General features: G+C 39.1%; 1 protein-coding gene across 1 annotated transcript; it reads left to right on the plus strand.

Annotated features, from left to right (window-relative positions):
* The first annotated feature begins 13,538 nt into the window (after window positions 1-13,538).
* Window positions 13,539-16,062, plus strand: LOC148543951 (uncharacterized). The gene is made up of 5 exons (XM_088498795.1): window positions 13,539-14,008; window positions 14,537-15,082; window positions 15,395-15,530; window positions 15,618-15,802; window positions 16,002-16,062. The coding sequence occupies exons 1-5, from the start codon at window positions 13,539-13,541 to the stop codon at window positions 16,060-16,062; spliced, it is 1,398 nt and encodes a 465-aa protein (XP_088354921.1).
* The last annotated feature ends 585 nt before the right edge of the window (window positions 16,063-16,647 follow it).

The following is a 16,647-nucleotide window of genomic DNA, read 5'->3' on the forward strand; positions in this document are numbered from 1 at the left end:
GCTTAGATATTGGAAAGCTATTATGTTTACTAACTCGCCTAAGGCGGCCGCGAAATTTAGCACACTCTTATTCATCCTTTCTTGCCTTTGAAGAATAACACGAAGTCTGTCATCCATTGGAGGTTAGGGTGGATATAAGGATTCATTGGTTGGGAGAGAGGGTTCATAATAGGAAGGTGGTTCATCTTGATAATGATATGGAGATGGTGAATATTGAGGTGGTGGTTCATGAGAGTAGTTGTGTTGGAAAGGTGGTGGTTCTGTGTATGGTTCATTTGGCTCATAAGGTGGTTGGTATGGTGGATGTGGGTTAGGGTCATATGGAGGTGAATGGTGGAAAGGGGCTTGTGAATATGGTGGTCCAAAGTCATGTTGAGGAGAGGGTTCATAGGCATATGGTGGTAGTTGTTGATAATCAGAAGAGCGCTCACCATAGCCATTGCCTTGATATGCATCACAGAACGGTTGTTGATAGTCCATTGGAGGTGGTTGTTGCCAAGAGGGTTGATCAAATCCTTGTGACTCCTCCCATCTCTGATTGTTCCAACCTTGATGTCTGTTCTCATTGTAATTTCCTCTTCCTGCAACATAATTGTAACCAAACTCATAGCCAAAGGGGTGAGAGTTCATAGTAACAAATAAAAATTAAAAATAAAAATAAAAATAAATTTAAATTAAAAGGTTATTTAAATTTTGAATTTGAAAATTAAATTTTGAAATTTGAAATTTGAAATTTTGAAATTTGAATTTTTGAAATTTGAATTTTAAATTTTTGAAATTTGAATTTTGAAATTTGAGATTTGAAATTTGAAAAATTTTTAAAATTGAATTTTGAAAATTTTTAAATTTGAATTTTGAAATTTGATTTTCAAATTTTGAATTTTTGAATTTAATAAGGAAAGAGAAAAACAATAAAATGACAACAAACTTAAAAATTTTTAGATCAAAACGAATAAAACAACTAAGAATAACTTGAAGGTCAAGATGAACACGAAGAACAACTTGAAGATCAAGATGAACACCAAGAAAAAAAAATTTTTTGAAAAATTTTAATAATTAAATAAAAACAAATAACCTCTTAATTTACGAAAAAGCAAAAGTAAAAATAAAAATAAAAACAAATAAACAAGTAAAAAGAAAATATTTACAATAACCAATAATAAGGCACACGTTTGCAATTCCCCGGCAACGGCGCCATTTTGATGAGAGAACTTTTGCGTGGTCTAGAAATTTGCAGATAAATCCTCGTTGCAAGTATAGTTTCTAAACCAACAAAAGTCCTTTCATACAAACGTTTTGGTTGTCACAAGTAACAAACCTCTTTAAAATTGATAACCGAGTATTTAAATCTCGGGTCGTCTTCTCAAGGAATTGCAGGGAGGTATGTTCTTATTATTGGTTGTGAGTTTGTAAATTGGGAGTTTTTAATGTATAAGATAAAAAGCGAGAATAGTAAATGGCAAGAAAGTAAATTGTATTAATTTAAATAAAAATAAAACTCTTGGCAAGGTATAAGCACTGGAAGTCCTATCCTTATCAATTGTGATGAGAATTGGGTTTTAATCCCACTTTGTTAACCTCTAACTATGAAGGTAAATCAAGTGGATTAATTAGCTTAATCCTCAGGTCCTAGTCAATTCCTATGGAAAGACTAGAGTTATTGGAGTAACTCCCAATTTCAACCACTGCTTTATTTGACAGCTCAAGCGTTACCAATTACTTAACCAAAGCCAAAAGGAAGAATTCTAAATTAAATTAAAAGCATTCATGTAAATAAAGCAAAGCAAAATTAAATCTGAAAATACCTCGAATTGCATTAATAAAAGAAATCAAATCTAACATGAATATTCATAAAGTAAATTGAGAAAATAAATAAAAATAGCATTGAACCTGGGATTGAGAGGCACTCCTAAAACTAAGAGAAATCTTAAATCCTAATCCTAAGAGAGAGGAGAGAACCTCTCTCTCTAAAAACTACATTTAAATCCTAAAATTGTGAATATGAGAGCTTATTCATGTATGGATACATTCCCCCACTTTATAGCCTCTAATTAGTATTTTCTGGGCCGCAAACTGGGTCAAAAACAGCCCAGAAATCGCTAGAGATGAAATCTGCCACGCTGGTTTTTCGCCACTGCGACGCGTCCCCGTGGATCACGCAACCGCGTCACCTAGCATCAGGTAAACTATGATATATTATACATCAAATCGAAGACCCGGACGTTAGCTTTCCAAGGCAACTGGAACCGTGTCGTTTGGACCTCTGTAGCTAAAGTTATAGCCATTTGAGTGCGGAAAGGTCAGGTTGGACAGCTTAGCAATTTCTCCAACTTCTTGTATTCCTTCCACTTTTGCATGCTTCTTTTCCATCCTCTGAGCCATTCCTGCCCTGTAATCTCTGAAATTACTTAACACACATATCAAGGCATCTAATGGTAATAAGAGAGGATTAAAGATAGGGAACTTAAGGTCAAAGAAGCATGTTTTCAATCAAAGCACATAATTAGGAAGGCAAATGTAAAACCATGCAAATAGTATGAATAAGTAGGTAAAGAGTTGATAAAAACCACTCAATTGAGCACAAGATAAACCATGAAATAGTGGTTTATCACTATGCTTCTGTGCATTCTCTGTATGTGTGTTTATCTGCTATTAGAATATCTAATTGATATACCTGGCATAAACGTTCATGAGCATGCATTTGGGACTTTGAAGCACTAGACTTCCGATATTGAGACTGATCAACTTGATGTCGATTGTTTGGTATGTATAGGAACCAGATGGCACTTCGTGGACGCGGTCGAGGTCGTGGGAGAGGTAGTACTAGCACTCAGGGACCGAGAATCAACCCAAATGACCCGGTAAATTTTATAGCGGCGTTGGAGAATATGGCTGCTGCTATGCAGGCCACTGCGGCGGCTCTTGGGCAACAGATGAACAATAATGGCAATGGCAAAGGTGGAGCTCAAGGTCCGACTGAAGCCGATACCTGGTTTCAGGCTATGGAGCGAGCACTGCAAGCGCAGTTGGTACCTGAAGAGCAGTGTGTCGAATTTGCTACCTAACTGCTCACTGGGGAAGCATCGCATTGGTTGCAGGGAGTCCGACGTCTCCTGCAGCAGGGTGATGACCCTATCACCTGGGATGCCTTCCAGGTAGAATTCTATAAGAAGTACTTTTCGAATTCTGCCAGGACGGCCAAGGAACTGGAGTTACTGCAGCTGAAGCAGGGTGCTATGTCTGTCTCTGAGTATACAGACAAGTTTGAGGAGCTATTCAGGTTTTCCCGCATGTGTCAGGGAGCTCCGGGAGACTTCGAGGAATGGAAGTACATTAAGTATGAAGGAGGGCTCCAGAGCGATATCTTTAGTTCAATGGGACCAACGGAGCTCAGAACTTTCTCAGAGTTGGTGAATAAGAGCAGGGTTGCTGAAGAGTGTGTGAAAAAGGCAGCTACAGAGAGAGGAAGGCATAAGGGACCATTCCCACAGAACCGAGGGAAGAACTTTGCTCCTAGAGGTCTGCCTTTCAAGCGAGGGGACTTTGCACCACACCAGACTCAGGGTCAGAATAGTTTCAGAAGGCCCAACAACAACAACTCCGAGGGGAGAAGGTTTGGGAAGCAACCTCAGAACGAGCAAGCTTGTGCTAGGTGTGGGAGTCACCATCCGGGAGTCCCATGCAAGGCCAGATGGGGCCTGTGCTATTCTTGTGGTAAGGCGGGGCATAAAGCCTCAAACTGTCCGGAGAAGCAGAAGCAAGGTGCTGGGAGAGCACAGTAGCCTGGTCGGGTGTTCACCACCTCAGCTGTAGGTGCCGAGGGATCCAATACACTTATCCGAGGTAAATGTGAAATGACTGGTCAAATTTTAAATGCTTTATTTGATTCGGGAGCAACACATTCATTCATTGCATTCGAAAAAGCTAGTGAGTTATGATTGAAGATTGTGGTGTTGGGCTACGATCTTAAGGTGTATAATGTCACCCATGAAGCCATGGTGACTAGGTTAGGATGTCCGCAAGTTTTATTTAGGGTTAAATAACGTGATTTTGTTCATGACTTGATTTGCTTGCCGATGACCGGTCTTGATCTTATCTTGGGGTTGGACTGGTTGTTTAAGAACCATTTCTTGTTGAACTGTTTTGAAAAATCGTTGTATTTCATGCCTGAGGGGTCGGAAGGACCAGTTGTAGTGAATGGTTGTTATTTAAACTACGTGGTAGTAAACTGTTCGGGACAGGAGTGTCAGGGCGTTATGCTGTTGGCTGCGAGTGTGTCGGGTGAGGAACAAAGTTTAGAGAAAATTCCAGTTGTTTGCAAATTTCCTGAGGTGTTTCCAGATGACATTGAGGAATTCCTTCCTAGCCGAGAGGTTGAATTTGCAATTGAGTTGGTACCGGAAACGGGGTCAATTTTGATTGCCCCTTACAGAATGTCACCTTTAGAAATGGCCGAACTCAAGTCTCAGTTGGAAGACTTAATGAGTAAACGCTTTATCCGCCCTAGTGTTTCTCCGTGGGGAGCACCGGTGCTACTGGTGAAGAAGAAAGATGGGAGTATGTGGCTTTGTGTAGACTACAGGCAACTGAATAAGGTCACAATAAAGAATAAGTACCCGCTGCCGAGGATTGACGATCTCATGGATCAGTTACAAGGAGCCGGAGTTTTCTCTAAGAATTGCGATCCGGCTATCACCAGATAAGGGTGAAAGATGAAGACATCCCTAAAACCGCTTTCAGAACTCGTTACGGTCATTACGAGTACACTGTAATGTCTTTTGGGCTGACGAATGCCCCTGCAGTGTTCATGGATTATATGAACAGAATTTTCCGCCGTTTCTGGATAAATTCGTTGTTGTCTTCATTGATGATATACTAATTTACTCCAAGACTGAAGAAGAGCATGCAGAACACTTGAGGACTGTGTTGCAGATACTAAAGGAAAGGAAACTTTATGTGAAATTGTCCAAATGTGAATTCTGGAAAGATGAGGTACAGTTTTTGGGCCATGTAGTGAGTAAACAGGGGATAGCAGTAGACGTATCTAAAGTGGAGGCGGTAATGGATTGGGGGCGACCAACCTCAGTAACTGAGATAAGGAGTTTTCTGGGCTTAGCTGGCTACTACCGGAGATTCATCAAAGGTTTTTTGCAAATAGCTTTGCCATTGACAAAGTTAATTCGCAAGGACGCGCCATTTGTTTGGACTCCTGAGTGTGAGGAGAGTTTTTAAGCGTTGAAGCAAAGGTTGACCACCGCGCCTATGTTGGTGTTACCTGAACCAAATGAATCATTTGAGGTGTACTGTGATGTCTCACTAAAGGGTCTAGGATGCGTGTTGATGCAGCATCATAATGTGGTGGTGTATGCCTCACGGCAATTGAGACCTCATGAAGTTAATTACCCTACGCACGATTTGGAGCTTGCTGCGGTTGTGTTTGCGCTAAAGGTGTGGAGGCATTATCTCTATGGGGTTAAGTTATGAGTTTTCTCTGATCACAAGAGTTTGAAATACCTCTTTGATCAGAAAGATCTTAATATGCGGTAGAGGAGGTGGATGGAGTTACTAAAGGACTACGACTTTGAGTTGAATTACCATCCGGGGAAAGCGAATGTAGTGGCGGATGCGTTGAGTCAGAAGTCATTGTATGCTGCTTGGATGATGCTTCGAGAAGAGGAGTTGCTCAAGGCATTCGAGAGTCCGAAGATCGGTGTTCAAGATGCGTCTGGGACTCTGTGTTTGAGTCGATTACAAATCTCAAGTGACTTCAAATCCAAACTCCTAAAGGCTCATCAAAACGACGACGTGTTATTGAAGGTGTTGCCAGCTATTGAGCAAGGGAAACAGTGGAGAGTGTCATGGAATCAAGATGGATTATGGAGATTCAAGGGTAGGATCATTGTGCCGGATGTTGGGACTTTGCGGCAGGATATCTTAAAGGAAGCACACAAAAGCAGATTCTCTATTCACCTGGGAAGTACTAAGATGTACCATGATTTGAAAGCAATGTTTTGGTGGCCGGTATGAAAAATGATGTGGTGGAATATGTCTCAAAGTGTTTAACCTGTCAGAAAGTAAAGATCGAACACCAGAGACCTTCTGATACGTTGCAACCTTTAGAGGTTCCACAATGGAAATGGGAAAGCATTGCGATGGACTTTGTGTCGGGATTGCCAAGGACTAGGGCCGATTTTGATGTTGTCTGGGTGATTGTGGACTGACTGACGAAGTCAGCTCACTTTCTACCCATTTGGATGAACTATACTCTTGAGGAGTTAGCACGCTTGTACATAAAGGAGATTGTGAGACTTCATGGTATGCCTACTACTATAATTTCTGACCGAGATCCCCGTTTCACTTTAAGGTTCTGGGGTGCATTTCAGAAAGCTTTCGGAACCCGATTAAGCTTGAGTACGGCTTACCATCCTCAAATAGATGGTCAATCTAAGAGGACAATCCAAACACTAGAAGATATATTGAGGACTTGTGTTTTGGACCAACCGGCGAGCTGGGATAGGTATATGCCGCTAGTAGAGTTTGCATACAATAATAGCTACCATGCGAGCATCAGAATGGCTTCGTATGAGTCTCTGTATGGGAGAAAATGTCAATCTCCGCTATGTTGATATGAAGCTGGGGAGAAAAGCTTGTTGGGGTCGGAGATGATAGCTGAGACCACTGAATAAGTCAAAAAAATCTGAGACAGGATGTAAGGTCCCACATCAGTTCGGGAGGGGAACGAAGCATGCCTTATAAGTGTGTGGATACCTCTCCCTAGCATGACGCATTTTGACAAGTGAGTGTGGGGGCTTCGGCTATCATCCCTATCGTCAAAGGCAAAACCGTGGGGCCTTGTGTGCCAAAGCAGACAATATCGTGCTAGCGGGTGGTCTGGGCTGTTACAAACAACATTCCAGCCTCGAATTCATCAAAATAATTTGGTTCTTGGCTGCATTTAAACCGACCAAACCTAAACTAATCACAAATATCAATATATCACAAAAATTCAACATAAATTCAGTCAAATTCAATCAACAATCAATCACAACATCAATTCACTTATCCAATACCAATTTAATCGATGATAAATTACTAAAACTCTACCTCCGTACGAAATCAAAATCAACAAAAACTCTGGAGAAGCTTTTTGATTGAGCTGCTGAAGAAAAAAAAATGCCAAAAATCGTCTGTGCCTCCTAGAACTCCAATTGGCCGAACTCAAGGGGAAGGGGAGCTATGACACCGTCAACTTCTATCGAACAAAAGTGACACCAACACATGGAAGAGGAAGATACGAACACTTTCATCGGATTAGATTTTTTATTGGAGTTACGAATTTCAAGAAATCGAACGCCGAAGGTCGGAAGTTCCATGGTTTCTCATTCTCTCTTTCACACGGCCATTCTTTCATTTCTTTCTCAATGAAGCATGCACGGCTGATTTGAAAATGAGAATGATGATGATTAATGTTAATAATAATGATTTAGTTAGTTTGGTGACAGACGGGTTAGTTTGGTGACAGACGGGGCTGGGAGTCATGCATGAGCCACGTGTTGGTTATAAACCTGTTGAGTCAGTGGTTCAAGTTAAAAATATCTTAAATGGATAACTATGAAAACTGGATATATTAAAACACAAGTAATAATATATATCAGTTACTAACATAAATAACATTAGTAGCATAACAATAAAAGATATACGGTGAAGCATTAGTAAAGTTAAGCTCACCGAAAAATACCGATATTTACTCATATCGGCGGATTTGGAACTTGATTAAATTCAAATAGTTATTAAATTAATTTAATTACTTATAATAAAGTAATTTCTAAAAATAAAGAACTCCAATTTATAAAATAAATTATAATTTATTTATATTTATTTTTTTAAAAATGTGGGTCGTTACATCCTACCCACCTTATAAAAATTTTCGCCCTCAAAAATTGATATAAGATGAAAAAGATTCATTCTAACCTCCCTTTTCAAACATGTCAAAGAAAAATAGAAAGATTTGACCGGTTTAATTTTCAAACATGAGGAAAATCAAAGTCATACTGACACCAAACTATGACAAAGATGGATGTTCCAAAAGGTTCAAGTAGACAATTAAGAACATGGTCAAGCAAAGATATATGCGAATGATGGAATATAATCAGAAGGGAATCAAAGCATGGTTTAGGAAAGATATCTGAAACAAAGAACTCCAATAAAGATGGAAAAACAGGAAACGATGTGCCAACTCTTGTGTCAAGAATTGTAAGTCAAAAATGAACAGATCATTGAGAAATAACTCCTAACGTTCCCAAACTCCGTGATTCGCATAACCTATTATTTCTGTTTTGTCTATGATAATCCACTAGTGTTCTTGTATACACAAATCATCAGTATTAAGTTGGCCAGACCTAATACCATGAGAAATGCAAAGGTCGACTAACAGCATTAATCAATAGATAGTCATGCATATAAAACTCAAACTCTTGTAATTAAGACAAGTCCAACCGCATAACAGACACTCAGAGTATGCAGTGAAACATAGTCAGTCCATTCCCAAGGCTCTAACAGGAACGAACTGTTCTGATACCATAATATAACACCCTAACTTTTAGCACCTCATGATCGTACTAAAAGCTCAAATGTTACTTACCTCTAAACTTTTTATTCTATACTATTTTTATTTAATATTGAGCTTTCACAAATACGAACCAAAACTTTCACCAAGAAAACGAAGAGTTGGTACTTTAAATCATTTAATCACAAAATTATATATATCCACCTAGCATTATATACATAGACTTACTCAAAGATCCTCAAATACAATTTCTACCCCTGTAAAAACTAAAATAATAAATGATGAGGGGAAAATAAAATCTAAGAACTTAACTCGTAAATATAATCTTCTATGCTCTGTAGCTCCGCACTAAACCTTCGCACCTGTAGCTGAAAAGGGATGGAAATAGGGGGTAAGAACCGGGGAGTTCTTAGTAGGGTCGGGGTGTACAGTTATATTCATTTTATATATATCTGGTTCACAATAACAGTCAACAAAGTACAATCCAATTCAACAATTTTAGAACACAGAATCCAATCACAAGCACACACAATCATAGAAAACACAATCACAAACAAGTACGTGCAAACAAGTATGATGCATGTCTAGTCCTATACAGGCTATGAGCTCATGTGTTGGTTTGTTGCCCGAATCCCGACACTGGTCCTGAGATAAGCGTTTCGTACCGCCGTCCTTATCTCAGCCAACATCCCCTCCATGAGCGTTACACATCGCCGTCCTCATGGGGAAACCTTCCTTTCGGTCTCCAGTGAGCGTTACGCATCGCCGTCCTCACTGAACCGTCCTTATAGCATCAAGTGAGCGTTACGCATCGTCGTCCTTACTAGACACTTGGCACTTAGGCCTAACATCAATCAATTTCTTTTCAATCTTCGTTCTCTACTCTACTGCGGTAAAGATCCATTTAATTAATACCTTCTTTTCTATCTGCTCTACTGTGGCAAACGTTCATTAAAAATCTTTTCAGTCACTGCTCTCTACTCTTCTGTGGCAAAGATCCTTTCACTTAATACATCCTTCTCTTTTTGTTCTTTTTCTTTTAAAACAAAAATTAGCTCTTTGTGATATTCTCCAAAACCTTTTAAAACAATTTCACTTAAACCAATTTTTCTTTCAAAAGACAAAGGAAAACTATTTATTAGTTAAATCCGTCAGCAAGGCCTCTAGACTTTAGAGGAGCGATAACCAATCTCATTTTCTTGAGTTCATTATAAATCCTTAACAATTATTGTTTTCTTAAACTGAATTTAATCAAATAAAGTTTCTAAATCAAATCATACAAATTAAAAGTTCCGAACCAATTTCAAAACCAAAACCAATCCCAATTTCATCCTTAAAACTAATTCTTTAACTTTTTTTCAAGACATTGCAAAACGAAATCATTCAATCAAAATTTAATTACTTTAAAGTTCACTAAAACTCCTCCGAATGAAATTATTAAGTCAAATTCAAACATAAGCTCTTTTCATATTTAAATTAACCTTAAAACATAGTATTTTTTTTTAATAATTTAAAGTCGTAAAATAATTCTTTTCAAAATAAATCGAATTCAAAACATATACTTTTCTTAAATGAATTAAACTCGAAACATAAGTATTTTCTTAATAAATCAAATAATATAGCTTCTCAAATCCAATCTTTTTCTAAATAACATTTCAAACAAAATCTTAAATTTTATAACAAAACTTCGGCAGCATCTTCCCTAAAATTTGGACTTTGCCACCCTTTTCGGGTCCCATCCTAACTATTTCTCAAACTCTTTCGAATCATTTCCAATAAATCAAAGCCATTTCTAATATCAAAACATTTATAAAATCAAACCAATTAAAAATTAAACCGCCTCCAAAATCAAACTATTTTCATATCTTAAATCATGTTATCAATTCATCAATTCATTTCTTATTAAATCTCAATGCCATCATCAAATTTTACTAATTCTACTTGATCACCAACAACATTTCAGTCCCGAATTCATTAAAATAATTTGGTTCTTGGCTGCATTTAAATTGACCAAACCCTAAACTAATCACAAATATCAATATATCACAAAAATTCAACATAAATTCAGTCAAATTCAATCAAAACAATCAATCACAATATCAATTCACTTATCCAATACCAATTTAACCGATGATAAATTACTAAAATACTACCTTCGTGCGAAATCAAAATCAACAAAAACTCTAGAGAAGCTTTTTGATCGAGCTGCTAAAGAAGAAAACGTCAAAAATCGTCTGTGCCTCCTAGAACTCCAATTGACCGAACTTAAGGAGAAGGGGAACTATGTTACCATCAACTTTCACCGAACAAAAGTGACACCAACACATAGAAGAGGAAGATACGACCACTTTCATCGAATTAGATTTTTTATTGTAGTTATGAATTTCAAGAAATCGAACGTCGAAGGTCGAAAGTTCCATAGTTTCTCATTCTCTCTTTCACACGGCCATTCTTTTATTTCTTTCTTAACGAAGCATGCACGGTTGATTTGAAAACGAGAATGATGATTATTAATGGTAATAATAATGATTTAGTTAGTTTGGTAACACACGGAGGGCTAGGTGTTATGCATGAGCCACATGTCGAGTTATAAAGCTATTAAGTCAGTGGTTCAAGTTATAAATATTTTAAACGGATAACTATAAAAATTGGATATATTAAAACACAAGTAATAATATATATGAGTTACTAATATAAATGACATTAGTAACATAACGATAAAAGATATACGGTGAAACATTAATAAAGCTAAGCTCACCAAAAAATACCGATATTTACTCATATCGACGAATTTGGAACTTGATAATAATAATATTAACTAAACTCTCTTTTTAAATTAAAAATATCAATTACTTAAATTAAAATATACATATAATTTTTATTACTTATAAATTATTAGAATTATAATTTTAATTATATAAAATATTTTATCATAATATATATATGAATTTGATTAAATTCAAATAATTATAAAATTAATTTAATTACTTATAATAATAAAATAATTTTTAAAATAAAAAATTTTAATTTATAAAATAAATTATAACTTATTTATATTGATATTTTAAAAAATATAGGTTATTATAATTGGTGTGAGAAGAGGTTGCGTGTCCGTAAAAAACAAATTTTTTTTGGTTCAAAAGCCAGAACTTTTTGTTAAAAAACCAATTTTCCAATGTGAAAACTGGTTTTTCAATGCAAAAACTAATTTTCAATGTAAACATTTAATATTTTTTGTGTAAAAACTATTTTTTTTATAATTAGTATTTATTTTTATAATCAATTATTTTTTTTAAATTTTTTAACCAATTAATAAATAATTTTATCATATAAAATCAGTTTAATTAATTATGCTAAACTAAATTTTTGGGTAACTTAAACCAAGTTTGGTTTTTTGGTTAACCTTAACCATATACATCGCTAGATAGGAGATGTTATTAGTGGTAGAAGCTATTTTATAGAGTTAAAAGATCCAACACACCTTTCAATATCACTAATTTTGATGTAGAGTTTTATCACTTATTGAACTAAAATTTACTCATGAATATCCAACATTATCCAAATATGATCATCATTTTAAGTAAGGAAACACCATATCAAAAATTGTCAATTTTTTAAAACTATTAAAAATACATATTTGATATTCACAATTTTTTCATACCAAGTGTCCTCATATTTATCAATAAAAAATTCTTTAACTCAGTTAAAAAATTTACATAATAAATATACATTAGTGTAGGACTAACACATTCAAATGAGACTTGTATTAATTTTTTATTCCTCTCTCATGTCTATATTTGGAAAATACTAATATAGATATACTCACTAGTAATCATTTAGAAGAAAAAAAATGAAGAAAAATATGTTAATTTAGAGTAAACAGATGTACTTATACAGAATTTAAATTTTTTATCGTTAGGTATCTTGTTTTCAAATAAAATGTGTAATTTAGTATAAAAATATAAATAGACTTAATTTACATAAATTAGTAAACATTATATTTATCTATTTTAAAAAATTCTAAGACAAAAAAACACATATTTTATGAAATAAGAAGGATTTGAATTTGAGAGATTCTTGCAATTTTAAAAAGTAAAAGAAGAAAATATCAATTTCTCTTTAATTTTTTTCTACCTTTTGGACCCACCAACTTTGCTATCCAATAATTGAAGGACGTATGGGAACCGTGGATTGGTGGGAGTGGTTAATGTATGTCCCCAACTCCCCTACCACGTACGACAAAAAAAAAAGATTTAAAGGGTAAAAAACCCTAATAAGCCAAGGCAAGAAATGTGTAACGTAAATACGCCAAACTGAAAATCGTTTCAACAATAAGTCAAACGTAATTTTTATGTAATTCGAACCAGGGTGGTTCGAACTACGAACCTTAGTAATTCGAACCAGGATGGTTCGAATTAGGTGGAGAGAAACTTTGAATGTAATTCGAACCAATGTGGTTCGAACTACTACCTAAATTTTCTTCATAAATCGAACCAGGTAGGTTCGAACCTTGGGTGCACATAGTTCGAACCAGGGTGGTTCGAATTATAGAGAGAGTCCGGCCTCAGTAATTCGAACCGGGCTGGTTCGAATTACACAAACCATAATTCGAACCGGGCCGGTTCGAATTAGTGGGAGAGAGACCTCTATATTACCGTTCTAAGCGTGAGTTGGTCTCATTAGATGGAGTAAGATGGCTAGTGAGGAGAGTTTTGTTGTTCTGGTTCACCACAGAGGATCCATTAAGAGGAAAACTCGTTCCGGAGTGAAGTTCACAGATAAGGATCCTCTATGTATTGTCGTGAATCCAACGACAAGCTATGATGACCTTGTTAGATCTGTGCTGATGAAACTTGGCCTGGAAGGTGCGAAGCGGGTTAAGAAGTTTTTCTATCGCATTCCAGTCACGATCCTGCATGATACGGTGAAGTATGATTGTCTCACGATTGGTAGTGATGAGGACCTGCAAGTCATGTTTCTTTGTCGGAGGAAGTTTCCGGAGGTGAGGATACCAGAATTGCTGGCAAAGCTGATTGATGTGGTATCCAGCTCAGGGGGTTCGAACCGGAATACCACCAATGTAGCCACGGCAGCTGGTTCCAGTTCCAGGGCTGCTGTGGCTTCTTCCTCCGTCCCAGTGTACGAGCCAGCGGTCCAACTTGTCGCCTCCCCGTCTTTTGCTGTTGATCTGAATGACGGCGTAGGCGACGAGGTAGGATCCTTTGATATTCTGTCGAACGCTTTAGAGGGCGTTCCACCGGTTGGCGCTGGAGACGGAGTCTTGGGTGATGCAGATGAGGACGACATCGAGCCGGATACGATTGAGAATGACAGCGGCGACGAGGTTGGAGCGACTGGTCCTGCATTGGCGGGCGGTGGTTCTAGCTCTGGCACACAGCAGTATCCACCACATTTTTCCTCGTTGGACTTGGACGCCATGAGGCATGAGGGGGTTTTAGGGCACGCTGTTGGATTCGGAGCTAGAGATGCGGAAGGGACTGCTGGTCTGACAGAGTTCCAGGTTGGTCAGCAATTCCAAGATAAAGACGAGGCCCTGTTAAGTGTGAAGAGTTACAGCATCCGGCGAGGGGTATAGTACAAGGTGCTGGAGTCCGATCACCGCAGGTGTGTGGGCAAGTGTTCCGAGTTTGGGAATGGGTGCACATGGTTGATTCGACTGAGTCTCCGGAAGCGCAAGGGCATTTGGGAGGTCAAACGGTACAACGGACCTCACACTTGCCTGGCCACATCCATCTCGAGCGACCACAGGAGTTTGGATTATCATGTGATTTCGGCGTTCATTATGCCAATGGTTAGGGCTGACGCATCCGTGAGCATAAAGGTGCTCCTAAACGCCACGGCAGCGCACTTTGGTTTTAGGCCGACTTACAGGAGGGTATGGATGGCAAAGCAGAAGGCTATTGCCCTCATCTACGGTGACTGGGATGAGTCATACAACGACATACCTAGGTGGGTGTTGGGTGTCCAGCTGACGATGCCTGGAAGTGTTGCGGTCCTCAAGACGAGCCCAGTTCGAGTTGGAGGACAGGTGGACGAGTCTCAAGCGTATTTCCACAGACTTTTCTGGACTTTCCCTCCGTGCATCAAGGCATTCCTTCATTGCAAGCCGCTAGTCAGCATTGACGGCACACATCTGTATGGGAAGTATGGGGGAACATTTTTCATCGCGATTACACAAGACGGGAACTCCAACATTCTACCTGTCGCATTCGCCCTAGTAGAGGGTGAGAATGTAGAGTCCTGGACATTCTTTCTCTCTTACCTTCGACAGCACGTGACCCCGCAGCCCGGTCTGCTGGTTATATCGGACAGGCACAACGGCATCAAGGCTGTGCTTGAGGCCCCTGACGGAGGTTGGTTACCGCCATCTGCGTACTGTGCATTCTGCATACGACACGTAGCGGCTAATTTTGCCCTTACCTTCAAGGGCAAAGACGCTAGGAGGCTTCTAGTGAATGCGGCGTATACGAAGACCGAGGTTGAATTTGATTACTGGTTTGATATTCTGCGGTCTGAAGACCCGGCGATGTGTGAGTGGGCGAACCGGATTGATTACTCCTTGTGGACTCAGCATCGTGATGAGGGTCGGAGATTCAGTCACATGACGACGAACATCTCCGAGTGTGTGAACTCAATCCTCAAGGGGGTCAGAAATCTCCCTGTAGCATCCCTGGTGAAGGCAACATATTGTAGGCTTGCAGAACTCTTTGTTCGCAAGGGGAGAGAGGCTGAGGCCCAGATGGGAACCGGACAACAATTCAGTCAGCATTTGGTGAAGTGTATTGAAGCCAACTTGAAGACGGCCAGGTGCTTCACAGTGACGTTGTATGACCGGGATAACTCGGAGTTCACCGTAGCAGAGACCACTCCGACTGGTTCTTTCTCCTTGGGTACCTACAGAGTATCACTTGCCTCGTGGACATGTGACTGTGGGTACTTCCAGGTGCTTCATTTTCCGTGTCAGCACGCACTTGCATGCTGTGCCTACTCACGGGTCACCTGGACCTCTTATGTTTACAGCGTCTATCAGATTAGCTCGGTGTTCAGTGTGTATCGGATGGGATTCACACCTTCGATCCCGGAGGGCTTCTGGCCACCTTACGACGGGCCCACGGTGATTCCGGACCCTGACAAGAGGCGTGCGAGAGAGGGTCGTCCTAGATCCACAAGGATACGGACGAATATGGACGAGGCAGATCCGAATCGGCCAAAGAGGTGCGGCCTATGTCGCCAACCCAGACACACACGACGTTGTTGCCCACAGGTTGGAGGATCGTCTCAAACAGGGCGTCATTAGTGGGCATGTTGTTAGTGTTAGTATTATTTACATTTTAGTTTTCCTGTTAGATGCAATGTTTGAGCACGTATGTAAGTGTTTGATCTTTATACATTGTACTTTGATTGTTGCGAGTAGTAATGAATATGTTGTCTTTCATTATGAATACTGCTACAAGTTCCGTCGATGCAAATTTTAATAAGTAAAGGTAAACACTAAACTGTTTCATGATTCAATGATTATAAATATTCAATGTCCCACAACACAAATAACAAATAACATAGGTAAACAGACTATAACATAACAAGAAAAGTACATATCACTATCATACATGATTGAACCATAGGGAACAAAATACATGAAAAGCGAATCATCTAAACAGATGCGATCCAGTACCACAGCGACGGGCTACCCGTGCCCTCTGACCTCGGCGGATAAACGGCTCCTCATCCTCGATGTCATCCCCATCCTCCTGCGGGGCAGGCTGTGCAGGTGGCGCAATATGCAGGGGTGCCGCAGCCAGCCCTGCGACAGACTCTGATGCAGCGGTGAAGGTGGATGGAGGGGTACCTCCGAGACAGAACTGGTGACCACCGGATGACGATGGAGGCTCGTTCAGATCAACATCTAACGAGGCCTGTGTGCCTGAGGTCTGACCACCACTGCAGGGAGTGACGTCCCCCTGCATGATGGCAGTGATCTCCTCTAGGAAGCGTGGACTCCCGAAGTCCCCAACAAGCGTGTCTGACCCAATAAAGTCTGACCACTGTGATCCCGGGATAAC

Source organism: Arachis ipaensis, chromosome B9 (genome assembly GCF_059453495.1).
Source record: "Arachis ipaensis isolate K30076 ecotype BB chromosome B9, ASM5945349v1, whole genome shotgun sequence".
Taxonomy (NCBI): Eukaryota; Viridiplantae; Streptophyta; class Magnoliopsida; order Fabales; family Fabaceae; genus Arachis; species Arachis ipaensis.

Excerpts from the sequence above, each read along its gene's own strand:
- LOC148543951 (XM_088498795.1), top strand. The coding sequence starts at position 13,539 with ATGTTTCTTTGTCGGAGGAAGTTTCCGGAGGTGAGGATACCAGAATTG. Across the intron at positions 14,009-14,536 it reads TTGGACTTGGACGCCATGAG|GTGGGTGTTGGGTGTCCAGC; the intron begins GCATGAGGGGGT and ends CGACATACCTAG. Across the intron at positions 15,531-15,617 it reads GTGACTGTGGGTACTTCCAG|ATTAGCTCGGTGTTCAGTGT; the intron begins GTGCTTCATTTT and ends AGCGTCTATCAG.